This window comes from Pongo pygmaeus, chromosome 5 (genome assembly GCF_028885625.2).
Source record: "Pongo pygmaeus isolate AG05252 chromosome 5, NHGRI_mPonPyg2-v2.0_pri, whole genome shotgun sequence".
NCBI lineage: Eukaryota > Metazoa > Chordata > Mammalia > Primates > Hominidae > Pongo > Pongo pygmaeus.
In genome coordinates, this window is record NC_072378.2 from 152501450 (window position 1) to 152524546 (window position 23097).

Below are 23097 nucleotides of genomic sequence, written 5' to 3' on the forward strand. Positions count from 1 at the left end.
TTTGTTACCTCCAAGAAGCCCAAGAAGAAACATCCTGTAAGCAGACCATTCATACTTGATTGTTAAAGGAAAACAAAATTCCATTTTGTCTTTTTTATCAATACAAGTATAGCTGGCTAATAAAAGTGTAATATTCATGAGAGAAAAAGAAAAGAACACACACACACATACACATACACTCAACAGGATTCCTAGAGTCATTCCCATGGATAAGAGGGAAGGAAGGGTTGAGGGCAAAGAGAGAAGGGAAGGAAATAGACTATGATGGGATATCTTAGGGCAAAAGAATAGGGGGCTGATTTGGAAGGCAGCAAACTTCACGGATACTTGATTTATTTAATGTCCCTGTCACTCTGGCATATCTCAATGTGTGTGGTGTGTGATTTATTTAGTCACTTGATCCAAATGCTCTAATTAAGTGGAGCTCAGAAGATATAGTATCCATTGTGGTCAAGGGCACAGGTTTTGGCTTCAACAGACAAATAAGCTCTCTGAGCATCTGTCTTCTCATCTGTACAATGGGAATATCAGTTCCTACCTCTCCAGGTTGTTGTATTCATAAATAAATTGTGTACAAGAAACATTAGGATTGCTTCTAACCCATAGTAAGGGCTCAACAAACCTTCTCCTCCTCCTCCTCCTCCTTCTCCTTCTTCTTCTTCCTCTTCCTCCTCCTCCTCTTCCTTTTCCTTTTCTCCTTCCTTCTTCTTTCCTTTCTTCCTTCCTCCTTCTCATTATTGTTATTAGGTAACCACAATACTATCAGTAATGATTGGAAAAAGCTTTAATCTCCTAGTTCACCGTTAGAAAACAAGAACACATTTTGGTGGTTATTACCCGAAGTAATCATAATGTCACCTTTTTTTCCATCTGACTCATTATCCCAAGTGATTTACTTATATATGGAGTTTTCTGAGTCTGTCTTTTACATGTTACAAAAAACGAGTGTGATTTAGGGACGAAGCAAAGAAATAAAAATTTAGTGACTTTCATTCTGCCTGTGCCCCAATTCCTATTTGGCCTAAGGCAAGTAATTTAAATTTCTTGCACCTTAGCATCTTCTACTCAAACAGAAATGAGGAACAGTCACAGGGTACTATTATAACTGTCTAAGTAGAAGGCACACAAGTTTTCACACTGAGTATAACACTTTATAGAAAGCTAAGTGTGTTGCTCAAGTTGGTACATTTCTGTAGATGTGACACTATGGCACTAGGAAACTTAATGCCACACTGAAATTCATTGAGATAGCTAGACTTCAAAAATAATTACTTGACTTCACTATAAAGTAGGTTCGTATTGCATTTACTCCATCTAGTAGAAAATAGACCTTGTCAGTTCAAATCCCTGTTGCATTAATTTCACCAGTAATGAGTCTTTTTCATTTGAGTCAGCAGGGTTTTTCTTGCTTGTTTTCAGGCTTTGTGGATTTGACCCTCCATGATCAGGTCCACCTTCTAGAATGTGCCTGGCTAGAGATCCTGATGATTGGTCTCGTCTGGCGCTCCATGGAGCACCCAGGGAAGCTCCTGTTTGCTCCTAACTTGCTCTTGGACAGGTAAGTGACCTGGCTGTAGCTTAGGAGTAGCATGTTCTTTACGATCACAGTTCATTCATGAAACTATTTTATTCATCTCTCGGTGAAGCTTCAGAGAACTTTATTAGGTATGTTTACTTAACAAATGGGTGCATTGGGGGTGATGAAGCCTGGTCAACTTCACAGAAAGCTAAGGATAACTTTCTGCTAGACATCACCTCAGAAGAATTCTATTATTTCTAATACACACACACACACACAGACTCTCTCTCTCTCTCATTATGAATGGTAATTTTCTAACTCCATCTTCAACTTGTATCATATAAAAATTATAATAACCTCTCTTTAACTAAAATCTGTTGTTGCTTCTTGTACATCCATACCACAATAGCCTGTTCATTTTCTTCTCCAATTTTCCCATCAGTAAAATGAAGAAATTTGACCAGAGTTCTGAAGGTCACATCCAGGTCGACAAATTCATTTTCATGTTCAAATATGTTACCTTCTTTAACATACCATCCTGGGGTTGCCTTGGAATGTGGGTCCCATTGGTTTTTTTTTCCAGTCATTGCTTAGAGACATAGAATTTAGATATTACTCAATAGCAGCTGCCACTGATAGAGTCTCCACCCTGCACCAGCTGTGATGCTAAACACTTTACATATATTATCTCATTTAATCATCACCGGACTCCTAGGAAACAGGAATGTCATCATCCATGTTTTACCAGAAAGGAAACTAAATCTCAGAGACATCCTGCTACTTGCAAAAAGCAGAAAGCTCACTAAATGGTGGAGCCAGAGTTCAAATTCAAGATCTTTCTGGCTCTGGTATGCTCTATTACCTCCTGTGCTGGGTACATGGTCTTCCCACTCTCATGTTCAGTGATGCCTCCTTTGGTCTGCTGCCATAGCATTCTGTTTTCCAGGTAAATCTTGTCTTTGTGGGCTACATAACATTTTGGATGAGAAAGAACCATTTTGTTGTTTCTTGCAATCCTATTTTGCCTCTGTGCCAAGCAGTCTAAGGCTGCCAGGCTGCCCACAGTGCATCTCTGCGTGGTACTTTACTTCAGAGCATTTCACTATCTTTCTACACCTGCCAAGTGCCTGGAGCAGAGTTGCAGCAAAATTTATTTAAGTACTGGAGAATTGTACAAGGTGTTGGTTATTGTTTTGTCATTTTGTGTTAACACAGCTTTTGAAAAACAGTGGTGATACAGTTCAAGAAGCATATTTTGCTGTCTGTGGAATATATTTTGATATCACAGTTTCACAAAATTATCAAGAATGGCCACTAGTCTTGTTCCTTAGAACTGTACTCACAATGTATTCTGTCAGCCTTCTAGAGGATGTCTTTACTGTGTTCTTTCCTTTCCATTCCTTGTTTCCTTTCCATTTTTTCCTATCTCGTTTCTCCTCTCTTTTCCTTTGCTTTCCTCTTTCTTTCTTTCTCCTGTCCTCTTAATTTTTTGTCTTATAGCAGTGTGGTTTTGTAACCAAGTGATATCAAGTTTGCAAATGAAAATCTTAGACCACACGTAATATTTCCCTGCCTACTGCCTGGAGTGTCTACCATGTTTAGGTTTTTGGACATTCATAACTCATTTGCTCCTTGATTTCCTCATCTGTATCAATCTTCTTTTTAAAAATTTAATTCAATTTTTATAACTGACACAATTGTGCAGATTCATAGGGTACACACTGATGTTTTGATGCATATAATGTGTGGTGATCATATCTATCTTCTTGATTACACACTTGCTTGAGGACAGTCATCAAATAATTGCATTTTGAATATGTGAAGGTTTTTGACATTACTGCACCCAAAAAACTCATATTGCCAATGAGGTGATATGGCCTAGGATTTTATCAGCTACAGCCTTCTCTTTCCTTTCTGTACACTCCGGTGGTGGCTAATTTTCTTTCCTCTCTCACAGAAGTATGAATGACTAAAAGTTCTCATCTCTATTCATTCCTACTTTCTAAAACTTCAGATTGGAAATTTTAATTCTCTCTAGACCAGGATTTGTCAATCTCTTTACTATTGACATTTTGGGTCAGATCATTCTTTCATTCTTTCTTGGTTGAGGGGTTGATATTGTTTGGCTGTGTCCTCAACCAAATCTCAAATTGTAGCTCTCGTAGTTCCCATGTGTCATGGGAGGGACCCGGTGGGAGGTAACTGAAACACAAGCAAAGGTCTTTCCCTTGCTCTTCTCAAGATAGTGAATTTCTCATGATATCTGATGGTTTTATAAAGGGGAGTGCCCCTGCACATGTTCTCTCTCTTGCCTGTTGCCGTGAAAGATGTGACTTTGCTCCTCCTTCCACCATGATTGTGAGGCTTCCCCAGCCACAAGGAACAGTGAGTCCATTAAACCTTTTTCTTTGTAAATTACCCAGTCTCAAGTATGTCTTTATTAGCAGCTTGAGAACAGACTAATACAAGGGGCTGTCTTGTGCATTTTAAGATGCTTAGCAGCATTCCTGGATTCCACCAGCTAGCTCAGTAGCAACCTCCACTTCCTCCAGTTATGATAACTAACAATGTCTCCGGACATTTCTAACTATCTTCTTTTGTGTCAGGGGGTGGGGGAGGTAAAATTTTCTGTGGTTGAGAATCACCACTCCATGCTTTCCCAACTCAATGTTCTATAAGCTCCTCAGACACACTGTACTCTAAACTGAACACTTTATCTTCCACAACAAGTCTATTCCTTTTCTTTTCTGTCTTGGTGACATCAACACTCACCTAGACACTAAAGCTAGAAGCTTTAAGTTACTCAGGGATTCTACCTTCTCCCTCACCAAATTATCCAGTTAACTATCAAGTCATCTATGAACTGCTTCTGAATCCAGACCTCCCCTCTATCGCCATTCCTCTGCATGGCACAGGTCCTGGTTGTCTCTGCTGCAGATTCCTTGCTTCTGCACCACTGACTCACTTTCTTGGTCCTGCTACTCTTTCTTTCAGTCCGTCTCCCATACTGCTGCTGGAGAAGGCTTTCTAAGGCACAGCTGTGATCATGATGCTTCCTGACTCACCTTTCAGTGGCTCTCTCAATTCTTAACATGGAGAAACCCCATCTCTACTAAAAATACAAAATTAGCCGGGCATGGTGGCTCATGCCTGTAATCCCAGCTACCCGAGGGGCTGAGGCAGGAGAATCGCTTGAACACAGGAGGCAGAGGTTGCAGTGAGCCGAAATTGTGCCATTGCACTCCAGCCTGGACGAAATTCCGTCTCAAAAAAGAAAAGAAAATACTGTGTAGACTTCTTATCTTAATAATCATGAATCTCTATTACAAGTGTCTCAAACACAAATTTCTGAAGAGTCATAGGTGATCCAGTGAGCCCTTGTCCAGGTTAAAAACACCTGGTGGCTGAATTCTGAACTTCACACATTTGAATTTCTCTTCCATTGCTTCTGAGAGACCCTCCACCATTATGGTTCCTTATCCGAGTCATATATGCCTATAAGGCTCATTTCAGGTGCCGTCTTTTTATAAAATCTTCCTTCAAACTTTCTCCTCTTCAGCCTTTATATATATAAAAGGCTTTTCTTTCTTTTCCTTTTCTAAGTTCCCATTGTAGTTGGTTTGCTTTTCTCTTTATTATTCTCATTCCACCATATTAGTTATGATTGGATGTCTTACTTTCCCTACTAGCTCATAAACTTCTTGTGGTCAAAAACCAGATCTTGTTCATCTTGTGTGATCTCCAGTTTATGAAGTCTTCCATGATACCCAACAAATATTTGTTAATTGCACTGGCCAAGGTCACCCAGGTAGCTTGTGGCCAAATCAGAAGAATCTACATCTTCTGATAGTCATGGCAGCTGTTATTCCCATCCAACTCACTTCCTGTGCATTGCTACTCATCAATTCCTGACTTATTCCTTTAAAAACATTGCAGAAATACATATCTATGTGTTTTGGAAAGATTTTCTTAATCTATAAGTGCATTTGGCGTGTGCTTATATGTCTGCTTATATGCCAAATTTGAAATTCCAAATTTCGCCATTTGGAATTTCAAATGGGGAAAAGCAAAGACTCTTATCTTTCCCGTAACCAAACCCCTTATGAAGTAAAATCCTTAAGGTCTCTCTACAGGTAAGAATAATTAGGTGATATGATTTGGCTGTGTTCCCACCCAAATTTCACCTTGAATTGTAATAATCCCCAGGTGTCAAGGGTGGGGCCAGGTGGAGATAATTGAATCATGTGGGTTGTTTTCCCCATACTGTTAGTGTGGTAGTGAATAAGTTTCATGAGATCTGATGATTCTATAAATGGGAGTCCCCCTGCACAAGCTCTCTTGCCTGCTGCCATATAAGATGTGACTTTGCTCCTCCTTGCCTTCCACCATGATTATGAGGCCTCCTCAGCCATGTGGAACTCTGAGTCAATTAAACCTCTTTCTTTTATATATTACCCAGTCTCAAGTATGTCTTTATTAGCAGCATGAGAACAAACTAATACATTAGGTATATGTTAATTATGAGGAATGTGTATAAATACATATACATTTTTATTTAAATATAATTAATATTTACAAGTAACATGATATTAAAAATATGATCTATAATTTTTTAAATTATCTACTTTTCTAATCATTAACATGCACTAAATATTATTAAATTTCAATATTATTTAATTACCATCTTGGTGTTTGAGGATAACTGCTTTTGATGGCATTGATAGATGCATTAACAGTGAAACATTGTGACCAACAGCCTATCTGAGATTTTATACATGTAGAAGATGGCTTCTGAGTGACAGCTGAGAACACTGTTTATGTCTTTGCCCTACAGGTTCCTAACCCCTTTAATAAAATAGAGCTCTCTGATGCACATGACACATGGGTCTTCCTTTTGCTCTTGTCCCATCACATTGTACATAGTAAATATTTTTAGCAACGAATAGTAGATACTTATGACTTTAAAAGCTAAGTGGTTGACAGCTGAGAGGCAGATGATGGTAATTTCATCATTTTTCTCATATCTCAGGCATTGTGACGCTACCTCTGCAAGGTCAACTGCCTCCATAGGCTGTTTTCATTTGCATAGAAATAGGGGGGAAAGATAGCTTGAAGTCAGCAGGAGCCCTGCAACCCATGGATTACCAATGTTGCTAACTGGAGCCTGGATTTCATCTTCAATTGATTGTAATGATGTCTTGTTCTCTCAAATCTTTTCAAATCTAGGCATTTATAAGACTATCCTGTAAGTCCCTTACAAGACCATGAGGATGCTAGAACTTACCCTAGTCTTTTCTTGTAATTGCTTAAATGTTAGTATTGGCAAATGAAGTTTAGTGATTATAAGAGTAAAAAAACCTGCTGCCATCCCACGTTTGTGAGCTGAGGATATATTTCCTGTCTTGTGTCCGTTTAAAAAGAATGATTGCTTGATTGGCTTCCTGATGACAACCCATGATATATTGATTCTGTTAGTTTATAACTTTCCTAGTAGTCATATGCTTATAGGCCAATTTTATCCTTGCCATGCTTAGCCTAGTCACAATTTCCAGTTCTTCTCTGTATCCTGCAGCAGTGAGTTCCAAACACTTAATGCTGTCATCTCTTCCTGTGAAAACCAAGAAATAAAGGTTATTATAAGGTATAAATAAAGAACCCAGTGATTTCTCTTGGGGTGTGTGTGTCCCTGTGTGTGTATATTTTACAAGAGGAAAGTTAAAGATACTAAGAATGCCTGTGAAAGTAATCAGGAAACGGAGAAAACTTGTTTTCCATTCTAGCACCTAATCCTTTGGTGTGTTTTGGCACTAGAAAACACAAAATATGTCCTCTGTGTCTACTAGGAATGCCTCTCTTCATTTAGTCCTGCTTGAGTGCTCATGATGGAAAAATATAGACTGAAAACAGGAGCAAAAGTGTTCATCCTACTCATTCCTTGTGGGGTCTCTTTGCTTTCAAAGAGATGTTAGAGAGGTTAGTAAATGGTGTTAGAAGAAACAATGTAAATTGCCTGTTTAGTAAGACGATCCAGTTTCTAAGGAACTGTTTTACTGGCGCCATCCATGCTAACAAATTCTGAGAAATATTTGCGGATTTCTCAGTGAAGCCAAAGCACTCTCTTTTGACTCCTATTTACTCTCAGAGAAAAAAAACTATTCATCCATTTGAAAAGCAGGGACCAATTCAACAAGCAGAATATTCCCTCTACTAAGCCTTTGGCCAGAGAGTTGTTGCTCTAGTTCTTTCCATCACTCCTGCATCAGGAGGCTCTGCCTGCAGGAAATAGTATTGGACAACAGAAACTTCTTTTACTTGTAGGCATAAAATAGGAATAAATTCTCCTCCTTAAGAGAAAAACAGGTTGCTACACCAGAAGGAACATTTGCCTCTTCTACTAAATAGCAGACTGTTTTCCAATGATAAACTCATTTTAAATAGAAAAAAAAAAGTCATTCTCTACAAACAAGAACATTTTCATTTTAGGTTGTTTATTGTAAATATTTCAGAAAAAAATATGCAAATAAAAATATGCCCCAAAATCAATGCTTCCAGTAACATATTTATTAGCTATCTTTTTCCCCATGTAAAACTTCAGGTAAATTCTTTGTAGATTTTTTACTTGGAAGAATGATTAAAAAAAGAAGTTCTGAAATGAATTCATCCACATGTGTTTTTGGTCCACATGAAGAGTAGGACCTCCTTTTATATTCCCTCTTCAAATTCTCTCCTCTGAAAAATGGGTGGTACACTCAAAGGAGGACCGCACACATTGTAGTAGCTGGCATTTTGGGGGTGGGAGGAGCAGGTTTTGGGGGTGGGAGGAGCGGTAAGTGATCCTTTCAGCAAAGTCAGTCCTGGGCAGGAGACAGCTTCAGGAATACTGTCAGCTTTACTGGATTCCACCATCACTTTCCAGGACTGTTCAGGCCCTGGGCCCTTGAAGGGTTTGTGTGCCTCTTGTCTCCATTCATACCTCAAGAACTTTGTTCATGTTAATTTTTTTTTGCTCTATCATATGGAATTGAGTAAAAAAAGACAAAAAAAGGAAGCCAACACTTACTTAACTGTTTTAATGTATAGGACTCTGTTCTGGGTTGTCTTCTAAAGTACATTTCATTCAATGTGTGAGAATACAGATAGGAAAGAGTTTTGCTAGTTTCTATTTTGACCATGGATCCATTGATTCTTTCTGGTTCTGAGCCCTTAATTGCTCAGCTGCAGATGCCACTTGACTGACTCTTAAAAGTCTTTGGTTTATTGCCCAATTCTGGGAATATGAGACTGTAAGCTGTAAAGGAGAAAAACTGAGACCAAAAGAAAGGAGAAATGAGCCAAGCTGCCATTATGATTGCCACTTCTTATTGAAGATAAATCAAAATATCCATTTGACTAGAAATCAATTGAATTATGCACTTTAAATGGGCAGATTCAATGATACCTGAACTATATCTCAAAAAAGGTGTTAAACACAGGCACACACATACACACACATATTGGAATTCCAGGAAAAGTCACTTTGATCAACAAGATTATCAGTCGTCAAAGTGCTTGGAAGGGTTCTATTGGAATAAAGCTAAAAAAAAAATCTAAGTAAAGTTTCTCCTTAAAAACAAAATCAATTAAGCAGCCCTATATTATAAAATGTGCTAAGCTGCAAGTCAAAATTCTTAAGAGACTTAAGCCTGTAAGCAGTAAGGATCCACTCAATGGAAAGTTACTCCAGAGGGAAAGGCATGAGCCCAACCAAAGTGTTAATCCTGTGTAGGAGGTTAATTTGACTCTTCTTAACATTTTTACACACCACATTATGTTTAATTCACCATTTATTATTAACTGAATTTATTAAAGTATAATCAAAATAATATTTTTGACAGTTTAAAAATATTCTTATAATATTTAAGTTACATATACTATGCAGGGACAGTCAAGTAATTCCACTCTGACATCTGTATTTATTACTGCCACCTGTCCATGATGGTATTAGAAAGATCCTCATTTGTTTTAATGGATGCCCCTAAAATCCACCTTTAAGAGGGGGTTGGCCACTTTCAAGTTTGTGTTAGTTAGGATTCAGTTTAACCCAGCTCAACAGGTGTTTACTAAGTACCAGCATATCCATAGGGTGCTGTATGATACTGGAGGACACACAGAAAAGAGATGTGTAAGAGGCACTCCTGCCCTCAAGGAGTTTACTATTGAGTGGTAGTGTAATATGAATAAACAAATGAATGTACTCAAAAGCAGGGCATTCTAAGCAGGCCCTCACCAGCCTCTCATCATTCACATCTAGTGTATCTTCCTCCGTCACTTTCTAAAGGCTATGGATTCTGAGTGAAAACCAATCGCTGGTTTATGCATGTATGCATTATGAATTCATTCTTGACATTGCCATACAGAGTATTTAGTATGACTAGACTTATTATCCATTTATCCTGCCTAGAAGCATACTGTAATATATACAATTCTAAAAGCAAGATCATTCCTTATGTTGGTTCTTTTGAGCTGGCAGGGGGAAAGCCGAGTATGTTGGCAGGGGTCTATCAAGGTAGATGAGCCCAGTTTGTACATCTTTGAAATGTTAGCAATGCCAATGTGTTAGCACTGCTTGGATCTCTTCCTATGACAACAATTCTTATTTTTTCCTTTTTCCTTTTTTTTTTTGTTTGTTTTTTGAGACAGGATCTTGCTCTGTCATCTAGACAGGAGTGCAGTGGTGTAATCTCGGCTCACTTCAATTTCCGCCTCCTGGGTTCAAGCAATTCTTGTGCCTCAGCCAACAGGGTAGTTGGGATTACAGGCATGCGCCATCATGCCTGGCCAATTTTTGCATTTTTAGTAGAGATGGGGTTTTGCCACGTTGGCCAGGCTGGTCTGGAACTCCTGGCCTCAAGTGATCTACCCACCTTGGCCTCCCAAATTGCTGGGATTACAGGTGTGAGCCACCGCATCTAGCCCATCAGTTCTTAATTTGATGAATGGATAGAGGTTTGGCTTCAAATAAATGGAGTTAGTCTGTCAATATCTGTTTCTTTTAAAATTTGCAATTGTTTTTATTTTTAGTGTCATGCTATGTGCCCTTAATGATCTGGAATTCAGTTCTAATCTCTACCCTGGTGTAATTGATTTCTCCCTGTGGACTCCTAATATAAGAAGAAAGATGAAGTTTTTCTTTTAATGCTTTTAGAGATTTTCATTAAGTCATTTAATATTCTTATTTGCTATTTCCCAGTGTGATGGTTAAGACTGAGTGTCAACCTGATTAGACTGAAGGATACAAAGTATTAATCCTGGGTGTGTCTGTGAGGGTGTTGCCAAAGGAGATGAATATTTGAGTCAGTGGGCTATGGAAGGCACACCCACCCTTAATCTGGTGGGCACGATCCTAGTCAGCTGCCAGCGAATATAAGGCAGGCAGAAAAATGTGAAAGGGGAAACTGGCCTAGCCTCCCAGCCTACATCTTTCTCCCATGCTGAATGCTTCCTGCCCTTGAACATAGGACTCCAAAATATTCAGTTTTGGGACTCGGACTGGCTCTCCTTGCTGCTCAGTTTGCAGACAGTCTATTGTGGGACCTTCTGATCATGTAAGTTAATGCTTAATAAACTCCCCTTTATATATACCCTATTAGTTCTGTCCCTCTAGAGAACCCTGACTAATATACCCAGTGTGTTCTTTTATCAAATAGAAAGGAGATACAGAAAACACACTGTCCATGTCTTTGATTGTTACACCACAGCAGAGAATCAATGTCTTAACCTGCTTACTTATTTACCATTCTCCAATGGTGCCAATTCTGAGATCCGTCATGACTTTATCATTAGAAAAGGGGATGCAACAAACATGATGAGATGTTACGGGAATGCTGCTTACTGCATGATATGGTTTGGCTGTGTTCTCACCCAAATCTCATCCTGAATTGTAGCTCCCATACTTCCCACGTGTTGTGGGAGGGACCTGGTGGGAGGTAATTGAATCATGGGGGTGATTTCTCCCATACTGTTCTCCTGGTAGTGAATAAGTCTCACAAGATCTGATGGTTTTATAAGGGGTTTTCCCTTTCTCTTGGCTCTCATTCTCTCTTGCCTGCTGCCATGCAAGACATCCCTTTGCTCCTCCTTCATCTTCTGCCATGATTGTGAGGCCTCCCCAGCCATGTGGAACTGTAAGTCCATTAAACCTCTTTTCTTTATAAATTACTCAGTCTCATGTATGTCTTTATCAGCAGCATGAAAACGGACTAATACACTGCATGCTCAGTATACTCTGGCACTCTGGAAACTAGGTTTCTTCTTCGGACCCCTGAGAGAAAAGGGTTATGTATCTCCAAGTGTGGTCATGACGGGCATCACTACTGTGTGCAATAGGGCCTGTGGATTGAGCCACCTTAGCCTCTGAGGAAAGCAGAACCTGAGAGCATGCTTAATTCAGAGTGTGTGTGACTTGGAGTGTGGAAAGGAAGATTTCCAGATTTGCGGTATTGGTGACTGAAAGGATGGCAATGCTATTGATGGAGATTAGGAAGACAGGAGAGAGGTAGATGTTGAACAACTCCGAGGAGTTTTTCCTCATACATGTTGGGTTTAAAGTGCAGGGAAGATATCCTGAAGGTTATTCCAGGCAGAAATTTGGAGTTCAGAAGAGACATCAGAGCTGAAGATAAAAAATTTGAGAGCCATCTCCATAGTTAAAAGTGTGGAACAAATGTGATGACTAGACGAGATAATAGAGAAAAGGTATCCAAAGGCCTGAGGAAAGACCTCTTAAAAGGCTGACTTTTCAGGGTTTTAGGTAGAAAAAGAGTCCCAGCCTGGGGTTAAGGCAGTTTTTTGAGAAGTAGAGGTACACAGTTCCTTTTTCCAAAGGAAGGGTGTCTTTCAAAAGAAAAAGGATGGGCCGGGTGCAGTGGCTTAAGCATGTAATCTCAGCACTTTGGGAGGCCGAGGCTGGCGGATCACCTGAGATCTGGAGTTCGAGACCAGCCTGACCAACATGGAGAAACCCTGTCTCTACTAAAATTACAAAAATTAAAAATTAGCCGGGCTTGGTGGTACATGCCTGTAATCCCAGCTACTCAGGAGGCTGAGGCAGGAGAATCGCTTGAACCTGGGAGGCAGAGGTTGCAGTGAGCCAAGTTCTCACCATTGCACTCCAGCCTGGGCAACAAGAGTGAAACTCTGTCTCAAAAAAAAAAAAAGAGGAAAAGAAAAAGGATGGTGAATTCGGCCAAATACCAGAGAGATGGACAGGAGTAAGAAGAAAAAGACTAAAGATTTGTTCATCAGGAGCTCATTGTTTCTAAAGGGAGCATTTTTAGTAAAGAGGAAGGAGGAATAAAATGCAGTATAATATGTTAAATGTAAGTATAATTTATAAAAGAGAAAATGGGGATGGAATATTAGAAAAAAGGAACTATAAACCAGCTCTTTGAGGTATTTGTCAGTGAGGAAAACAGTGGGGCTCTAGTTCTTGATAGCAACAGCATCAAAGGGAACTTTTTAAACCAAAATACTATGAATTTTTCAAACTGAAATAATGAGAGAATAATACAAAGAAACCTCATCTGCCCATAATCCAAATTCAGTAGTTATTAAAATTTTGCCCCATTGCTTAATCCATTAATCTCATTTCATTTTGTCCTTTTTTTTGTTTATTTTTGGCTGAAACATTTTAAAGACAAATCCTAAATATCATACATCAGTAGGCATTTACAAAAAAAATTTCTTGATAATCACAGTGCCATTCTCATACCAAATAAACTTATAATAATTCCGTGATATCATCTACAAACCAGTTCTTTTCTACATCAAAAATGTCTGTTTATAGTTGATTTATTCAATTTAGAGTCCAAACAAGTTCCATATATTAGACATTAGGTCATTAATGTCTGTCTATTTGAATTTATAACAATTTCCACTTATTTATTTTCTCCAGCTTCTGTGGAGACTAGGTCAGTTGTTTTGTAGCTGTCTGGATATATCTGATTGCTTCCTTGTAGTGTCATTTAACTTGTTCCTCTATCCTCAGTGTTTCTGCAAGTGGAAGTTAGCCTCATAGCAGGGGTTGGCGTACTTTAGCCTACTTACCAAATAGGACTCCCTTACATTTTTGTAAATAAAATGTTACTGGAACACTGTCACATATGTTGGGGTCATAGAAAGAGTTTCTGTGTCCCCAAGTTATAATTACATTCACTTATATTTTCTTCTAGTAATTTTTACTCTTACATATTAGGGGTCAATTTGGAATTTCTCTTCATATACAGTATGCAATAAAGAATGGCTTTTATATTTTTCCAAATGTATATTCAGTTGTCTCAACACCATTTATTAAAAAGTCAGTATTTCTCAAGTGATTTGAGATCTATCCTTAATTACACAGTAAATTTCTCTGTAGTCTTGTCTTTTTCTAATATGTTAATTCTGTACTAAGATTTGTTTATCTGTTAATGGATCAATATCACGTAGCTTTGTTTATAGAAGGTGCACATTGTTTTAATTCTGGCCATGCTATCCCACCAAATATTGCCCTTTGATTTTTCAGAGTTTTACCCTGGATTCTTCCTTGTTTCTTTTTCTATGTGATCTTTAGACTTAACTTGTTTAATTCCATAAGTAAATTTATTGATAATTTTATTGAAATTATGTAAAATATAAATTGGCTTAGGAAGTACTGACATCTTCATTATGTTAAGTCTTCATATCTAAGACCAAGGTGTGCCTTTTCATTTGTTAAATATTCTTTATGTCTTTCAGAAGTGTTTTCAAGTATCCTTATGTGTATTTTGCACAAATTTTTATATTTGTGCCCATTGGATGCCACGTGCAGGGTTTAAAAATATTATACCTATTTTATATAGATTATATGTATATAAAAATATATATGATATAAATATATAGCTATAATACATAAATATATTTTAATATATTATATAATATATACATGTATTTATATATGTATTTATATGTGTATCTATAAATATACATATATGTGTATCTATAAATATACATATATGTGTACATATACACATATATACACATTAGATGTATGTTTATACACATATAAATACATATATAAATATACTAGGAAGTCCATGGGGTTTCCTAGTATACAATCATATTGTCTGCAAATAGAGATTGTTATACCTTTTCCTTTCTATTCCAAAGTGTCTAAAAGATTTTTTCTTAGCTAGTGGCATTGGATGACACCTATAATGTCTTCTAAAAATAGTAGCAGTCATAGGCACCATTTCCTTATTCTTGAATATTCATTCATGTTACAAAGTTTATAGGAATTTCTGAATTATTAAGTACTTTTAATAGGAATGAAGGTTATTGTCATTATTGCATCAAAATTCATGAGAAAGTTTGGTGTCAAATTTGTGCTTTGTGTGTAGTCTTCATCACGCTTTTTTTTTTTTTAACCAGTGTTAAACATTCATTACAAAAATAGTTTGGAAGTTTTTCTTTTTTTTTTTCTATGTCCTGGAAGGTGTAAGTAGAATTGGGATTATTTGATCTTTAAGATGTAAAATATTGGTAGAATTCTGCCTTTGAAAGCACCTGGACATGGTGAGTTCTTATAGGTGAGCTCTCTGAAAACTTTATTTCTTCTGTAGTAATTGGTCTCCTTAGACTTTCTATTCCTTCTGGAGTCAGATATTGTATATCAAATCTTCTGTTAAAGTTATCCATTTCTTCTTGGTATTCCAATTTTTCACATTGAGTTGGACAAATGATTTCTGATGAAGTTTAAAAAATTTTCTCTGGTTTGATGGTTACTTTGACCTTATAATTTATTTTGTGTATTTATGCTTCTTTTAGAAACTTAGGTCAGCTAGTGATTCCTCTATTTTGTTGATTTTTTTCCTCAAAGAACTAGCTTAAGTTTATTTTATTAGTTCTATTAGTTTTCTGCTTTCTAACTCATGAAGTTATGCCTTTAGCTTTATTAAATCCTTCATTCTGCTATTGGTTAATGTTTTAGTTCCTTTTCTAGCTTTTTGAGTTGATAATTTGTTTTCATTTCATGATATAGGTAACTGATGCTTAGAATTTTCTCAAAGCATCAGTTTTCACTGGGCCCCATAGATTCTAATATATCTTACTTTCATTATCATTATTTCCTAAAAATTCAGCAATTTCATGTTTTATTTTGTCTCTCATTCAAGAGTTGTTTAATAGACAGTTTAATTTCCAGGTTGGATGGGCATTTTTTTTTGTTTTTTGTTTTACTGTTTATAAATACCTTTGGCCTTGGGATCAGAGAATACTGCTTGTATTACAATTATTACTGAATATTTTTGTAGTCTAATATAATTTCAGCTTTCAAAAATGTTCCATGTATACTTGAAATGAAGGTTTATTTACCCTTATAAAGATAGAAGGTAAAATATTAGCTATGCCCATGTCTATTTATCTTCTTATAATTTTTGCTTAATGAAAACTAATGATCCATTATCTGCTGCATAAGTATTTATGTTTGCTTTGCCTTTTTATGCCTTATGGCTTTTGTGTTAAAAAGCTATTGACTTATTTAATATTTTTGGAGGACTGAATTTTACCCTATCTAATATCAAGATCATGACTCTTGATTCCTTTTTATTTTCACTTGTTTAATATATCTTTCTTCTATCTTTATTTTAAACACAAGAAGAGCTTTGCTTTCAGTTTCTATTTCACATAGTCTACAATCAGATTTTACTTATTAGTCAGTCTGAGAATGCTTTTAATAGATGAGTTATGCAAATACATATTTATTGATACCAACACTGTGTTTAATTCAAGATCTGTTCTATTATTTTATATTTATTATATATTAAATTGTCTTCTTTATTTACTATTTATTGATTTATTGAATTTCTTTTGCTTTCAGGTATTTTGTATTTTTGTTCTGGTTGTTAGATTTATGCATACTTAGTCAACTCTTCCTTTATAAAGCATTCATTTTCTACTATGAGCAGTAGTAAAATTAGCTAGTAACTTAACAATTCCTGAGCACTCTCCAGTCCTAGTCACTAATAATTATGCAGTGTTAAACTTTGTAATATTAATTATACTTAAGCCTCTATTACTTGGTTTGTCAAAATCAAATGATATCAATTTACTTCCAGCACATACCTATGAGGTAATAGTAAGCTAATAATAACTTCCATGACTATTCTTTTCTCTTTTTTTCTTTGAGATGGAGTTTTGCTCTTGTTGCCCAGACTGGAGTGCAATGGCATGATCTCGGCTCACTGCAACCTCTGCCTCCTGGCTTCCAGCGATTCTCCTGCCTCAGCCACCCAAGTAGCTGGGATTACAGGCATCAGCCACCACACCTGGCTAATTTTGTATTTTTAGTAGAGACAGGGTTTCCCCATGTTGGCCAGGCTGGTCACGAATTCCTGACGTCAAGTGATCCACCCCATCAGCCTCCCAAAGTGCTGGGATTACAGGTGTAAGCCACCGCACCCAGCCTCTCGTCGTATTGTTATTACTTATATTTTTCTACATTGTTAGAACTTATAATACTTATATGCACATTTCTTTAGCCCCAACCCTATTTTTTGATATTAGCTCTGTTATTAAAGATATTTAATGTCCACCTTCAGATTATATGCTGATGATTCTCTAATCATTTTTGGTTGTCTGGAGCTTTTTTTTTCTGTTTATTTTCAGGAAAAGCTCATGATAACTCTTTTTTCTTTGGTTTAAAAATGTTTATAATTATTTTTCTCTGGCCTTTATGCTGAGAAATGTGGCTGCATACAAAATCTCTGGCTTACATTTTTTCTCAAGTATTTTTAAGTGATTGCTTCATTGTTTTGTAGTATAAAATATTACTCACAAGAAGCTGGATGCCAGTCTGATTTTCTTTCCCTCATTAGTGATTTGGACTTTTTGTCTGAATGTCGAATTTTTAAATATAAACATAAATTGCAATACTTTTATTAAGATATGTCTCTGCATTGAACATTTTAGGTCCATTTTCTTAGGTACATAGAATGTCTTTTGAATATGTAGACTCAAATCAGACTTCTTGATTCTCTTGATTTATAGTTTTAAATACTTGTTTGGGGCTGGGTGCGGTGGCTCATGCCTGTAATCCCAGCACTTTGGGAGGCCGAAGCGGGTGGATCACAAGGTTACCAGATTGAGACCATCCTGGAAAACATGGTGAAACCCCGTCTCTACTAAAAATACAAAAAATTAGCCGGGCGTGGTGGCAGGCGCCTGTAGTCCCAGCTACTCAGGAGGCTGAGGCAGGAGAATGGCCTGAACCCGGGAGGCGGAGCTTGCAGTGAGCCAAGATCACACCATTGCACTCCAGCCTGGGCACCAGAGTGAGACTCCGTCTCAAAAAAAATTAAATAGGGGGCAGTTCCAAGATGGCCGAATAGGAACAGCTCCAGTCTGCAGCTCCCAGCATGAGTGATGCAGAAGACAAATGATTTCTGCATTTCCAAATGAGGTACCGGGTTCATCTCACTGGGGACTGTCAGACAGTGGGTGCAGGAGAGTGGGTGCAGCACACCGAGCATGAGCCGAAGCAGGGCGAGGCATCACCTCACCCGGGAAGCGCAAGGGGTCAGGGAATTCCCTTTCCTAGCCAAGGAAAGGGGTGACAGATGGCACCTGGAAAATCGGGTCACTCCCACCCTAATACTGGGCTTTTCTGACAGTCTTAGGAAATGGCACACAAGGAGATTACATCCCGCGCCTGGCTCAGAGGGTCCTACACCCACAGAGCATCACTAATTGCTAGCACAGCAGTCTGAGATAAAACTGCAAGGCGGAAGCGAGGCTGGGGGAGGGGTGCCCGCCATTGCTGAGGCTTGAGTAGGTAAACAAAGTGGCCGGGAAGCTCGAACTGGGTGGAGCCCACTGCAGCTCAAGGAGGCCTGCCTGCCTCTGTAGACTCCACCTCTGGGGGCAGGGCATAGCCAAACAAAAGGCAGCAGAAACCTCTGCAGACTTAAATGTCTCTGTCTGACAGCTTTGAAGACAGTAGTGGTTCTCCCAGCATGCAGCTTGAGATCTGAGAACGGACAGACTGCCTCCTCAAGTGGGTCCCTAACCCCCGAGTAGCCTAACTGGGCACACCCCAGTAGGGGCAGACTGACACCTCACACAGCTGGGTACTCCTCTGAGACAAAACCTCCAGAGGAACGATCAGGCAGCAACATTTGCTGTTCACCAATATCCGCTGTTCTGCAGCCTCCGCTGCTGATACCCAGGCAAACAGGGTCTGGAGTGGACCTCCAGCAAACTCCGACAGACCTGCAGCTGAGGGTCCGACTGTTAGAAGGAAAACTAACAAACAGAAAGGACATCCACACCAAAATCCCATCTGTACGTCACCATCATCAAAGACCAAAGGTAGATAAATCCACAAAGATGGGGAAAAAACAGAGTAGAAAAACAGAAAGTTCTAAAAATCAGAGCACCTCTCCTCCTCCAAAGGAACGGAGCTCCTCACCAGCAACGGAACAAAGCTGGATGGAGAATGACTTTGACGAACTGAGAAAAGAAGGCTTCAGACGATCAAAATTCTCTGAGCTAAAGGAGGAAGTTCGAACCCATGGCAAAGAAGTTAAAAACCTTGAAAAAAGATTAGACGAATGGCTAACTAGAATAATCAATGCAGAGATGTCCTTAAAGGACCTGATGGAGCTGAAAACCACGGCACGATAACTATGAGACCAATGCACAAGCTTCAGTAGCGGATTTGATCATCTGGAAGAAAGGTTATCAGTGATGGAAGATGAAATGAATGAAATGAAGTGAGAAGAGAAGTTTAGAGAAAAAAGAATAAAAAGAAATGAACAAAGCCTCCAAGAAATATGGGACTACGTGAAAAGACCAAATCTACGTCTGATTGGTGTACCTGAAAGTGACAGGGAGAATGGAACCAAGTTGGAAAACACTCTGCAGGATATTATCCAGGAGAATTTCCCCAATCTAGCAAGGCAGGCCAACATTCAGATTCAGGAAATACAGAGAACGCCATAAAGATACTCCTTGAGAAGAGCAACTCCAAGACACATAATTGACAGATTCACCAAAGTTGAAATGAAGGAAAAAATGTTAAGGGCAGCCAGAGAGAAAGGTTGGATTACCCACAAAGGGAAGCCCGTCAGACTAACAGCTGATCTCTCGGCAGAAACTCTACAAGCCAGAAGAGAGTGGGGGCCAATATTCAACATTCTTAAAGAAAATAATTTTCAACCCAGAATTTCATATCCGGCCAAACTAAGCTTCATAAGTGAAGGAGAAATAAAATACTTTACAGACAAGCAAATGCTGAGAGATTTTTGTCACAACCAGGCCTGCCCTACAAGAGCTCCTGAAGGAAGCACTAAACATGGAAAGGAAAAACTGGTACCAGCCACTGCAAAAACATGCCAAATTGTAAAGACCAACAAGGCTAGGAAGAAACTGCATCAACTAACAAGCAAAATAAGCAGCTAACATCATGATGACAGGATCAAATTCACACATAACAATATTAACCTTAAATGTAAATGGGCTAAATGCTTCAATTAAAAGACACAGACTGGCAAATTGGATAAAGAGTCAAGACCCATTAGTGTGCTGTATTCAGGAAACCCATCTCATGTGCAGAGACACACATAGGCTCAAAATAAAGGGATGGAGGAAGATCTACCAAGCAAATGGAAAACAAAAAAAGGCAGGGGTTGCAATCCTAGCCTCTGATAAAACAGACTTTAAACCAACAAAGATCAAAAGAGACAAAGAAGGCCATTACATAATGGTAAAGGGATCAATTCAACAAGAAGAGCTAACTATCCTAAATATATATGCACCCAATACAGGAGCACCCAGATTCATAAAGCAAGTCCTTAGTGACCTACAAAGGGACTTAGACTCCCACACAATAATAATGGGAAACTTTAACATCTGTCAACATTAGACAGATCAACGGGACAGAAAGTTAACAAGGATATCCAGGAATTGAACTCAGCTCTGCACCAAGCAGACCTAATAGACATCTACAGAACTCTCCACCCCTAATCAACAGAATATACATTTTTTTCAGCACTACACCACACCTATTCCAAAATTGACCACATAGTTGGAAGTAAAGCACTCCTCAGCAAATGTAAAAGAACAGAAATTGTAACAAACTGTCTCTCAGACCACAGTGCAATCAAACTAGAACTCAGGATTAAGAAACTCACTCAAAACCACTCAACTACATGGAAACTGAACAACCTGCTCCTGAATGACTACTGGGTACATAATGAAATGAAGGCAGAAATAAAGATGTTCTTTGAAACCAATGAGAACAAAGACACAACATACCAGAATCTCTGGGACACATTCAAAGCAGTGTGTAGAGGGAAATTTATAGCACTCAATGCCCACAAGAGAAAGCAGGAAAGATCTAAAATTGACACCCTAACATCACAATTAAAAGAACTAGAGAAGCAAGAGCAAACACATTCAAAAGCTAGAAGAAGGCAAGAAATAACTAAGATCAGAGCAGAACTGAAGGAGATAGAGACACAAAAAACCCTTCAAAAAATCAATGAATCTAGGAGCTGGTTTTTTGAAAAGATCAATAAAACTGATAGACCATTAGCATGACTAATAAAGAAGAAAAGAGAGAAGAATCAAATAGACACAATAAAAAATGATAAAGGGGATATCACCACTGATCACACAGAAATACAAACTACCATCAGAGAAGACTATAAACACCTCTATGCAAATACACTAGAAAATCTAGAAGAAATGGATAAATTCCTCGACACACACACCCTCCCAAGACTAAACCAGGAAGAAGTTGAATCTCTGAATAGACCAATAACAGGATCTGAAGTTGAGGCAATAATTAATAGCTTACCAATCAAAAAAAAGTCCAGGACCAGACAGATTCACAGCTGAATTCTACCAGAAGTACAAGGAGGAGCTGGTACGATTCCTTCTGAAACTATTCCAATCAATAGAAAAAGAGGGAATCCTCCCTAACTCATTTTATGAGGCCAGCATCATCCTGATACCAAAGCCTGGCAGAGACACAACAAAAAAAGAGAATTTTAGACCAATATCCCTGATGAACATCGATGCAAAAATCCTGAGTAAAATATTGGCAAACCGAATCCAGCAGCACATCAAAAAGCTTATCCACCATGATCAAGTGGGCTTCATCCCTGGGATGCAAGGCTGGTTCAACATATGCAAGTCAATAAACGTAATCCAGCATATAAACAGAACCAAAGACAAAAACCACATGATTATCTCAATAGATGCAGAAAAGGCCTTTGACAAAATTCAACAACCCTTCATGCTAAAAACTCTCAATAAATTAGGTATTGATGGGACCTATCTCAAAATAATAAGAGCTATCTATGACAAACCCACAGCCAATATCATACTGAATGGACAAAACCTGGAAGCATCCCCTTTGAAAACTGGCACAAGACAGGGATGCCCTCTCTCACCACTCCTATTCAACATAGTGTTGGAAGTTCTGGCCAGGGCACTCACTGAAGAGAAAGAAATAAAGGATATTCAATTAGGAAAAGAGGAAGTCAAATTGTCCCTGTTTGCAGATGACATGATTGTATATCTAGAAAACTGCATCGTCTCAGCGCAAAATCTCCTTAAGCTGATAAGCAACTTCTGCAAATTCTCAGGGTACAAAATCAATGTACAAAAATCACAAGCATTCTTATACACCAATAACAGACAAACGGAGAGCCAATTGTGAACTCCCATTCACAATTGCTTCAAAGAGAATAAAATACCTAGGAATCCAACTTACAAGGGATGTGAAGGACCTCTTCAAGGAGAACTACAAACCACTGCTCAACGAAATAAAAGAGGATACAAACAAATGGAAGAACATTCCATGCTTATGGGTAGGAAGAATCAATATCATGAAAATGGCCATACTGCCCAAGGTAACTTGTAGATTCAATGCCATCCCCATCAAGCTACCAATGACTTTCTTCACAGAATTGGAAAAAACTACTTTAAAGTTCATATGGAACCAAAAAAGAGCCCGCATTGCCAAGTCAATCCTAAGCCAAAAGGACAAAGCTGGAGGCATCACGCTACCTGACTTCAAACTATATACTACAAGGCTACAGTAACGAAAACAGCATGATACTGGTACCAAAACAGAGATATAGACCAATGGAACAGAACAGAGCCCTCAGAAATAATGCCACATATCTACAACTATCTGATCTTTGACAAACCTGAGAAAAACAAGCAATGGGGAAAGGATTCCCTATTTAATAAATGGTGCTGGGAAAACTGGCTAGCCATATGTAGAAAGCTGAAACTGGATCCCTTCCTTACACCTTATACAAAAATTAATTCAAGATGGATTAAAGACTTAAATGTTAGATCTAAAACCATAAAAACCCTAGAAGAAAACCTAGGCATTACCATTCAGGACATAGGCATGGGCAAGGACTTCATGTCTAAAACACCAAAAGCAATGGCAACAAAAGCCAAAATTGACAAATGGGATCTAATTAAACTAAAGAGCTTCTGCACAGCAAAAGAGAAACTACCATCAGAGTGAACAAGCAACCTACAGAATGGGAGAAAATCTTTGC

The 23097-nt window shown here is 38.3% G+C and overlaps 1 protein-coding gene across 5 annotated transcripts in view; it reads left to right on the plus strand.

Moving 5' to 3' along the window:
* ESR1 (estrogen receptor 1) overlaps positions 1–23097 on the plus strand; it is a 416434-nt gene that overhangs the window by 323146 nt on the left and 70191 nt on the right. For all 5 annotated transcript variants that reach the window (XM_054490751.2, XM_063667120.1, XM_054490754.2 and 2 more), the window contains one exon: positions 1420–1558. In XM_054490751.2, the coding sequence (XP_054346726.1) occupies positions 1420–1558 (139 nt within the window). The remainder of the gene's footprint in view (positions 1–1419; positions 1559–23097) is intronic.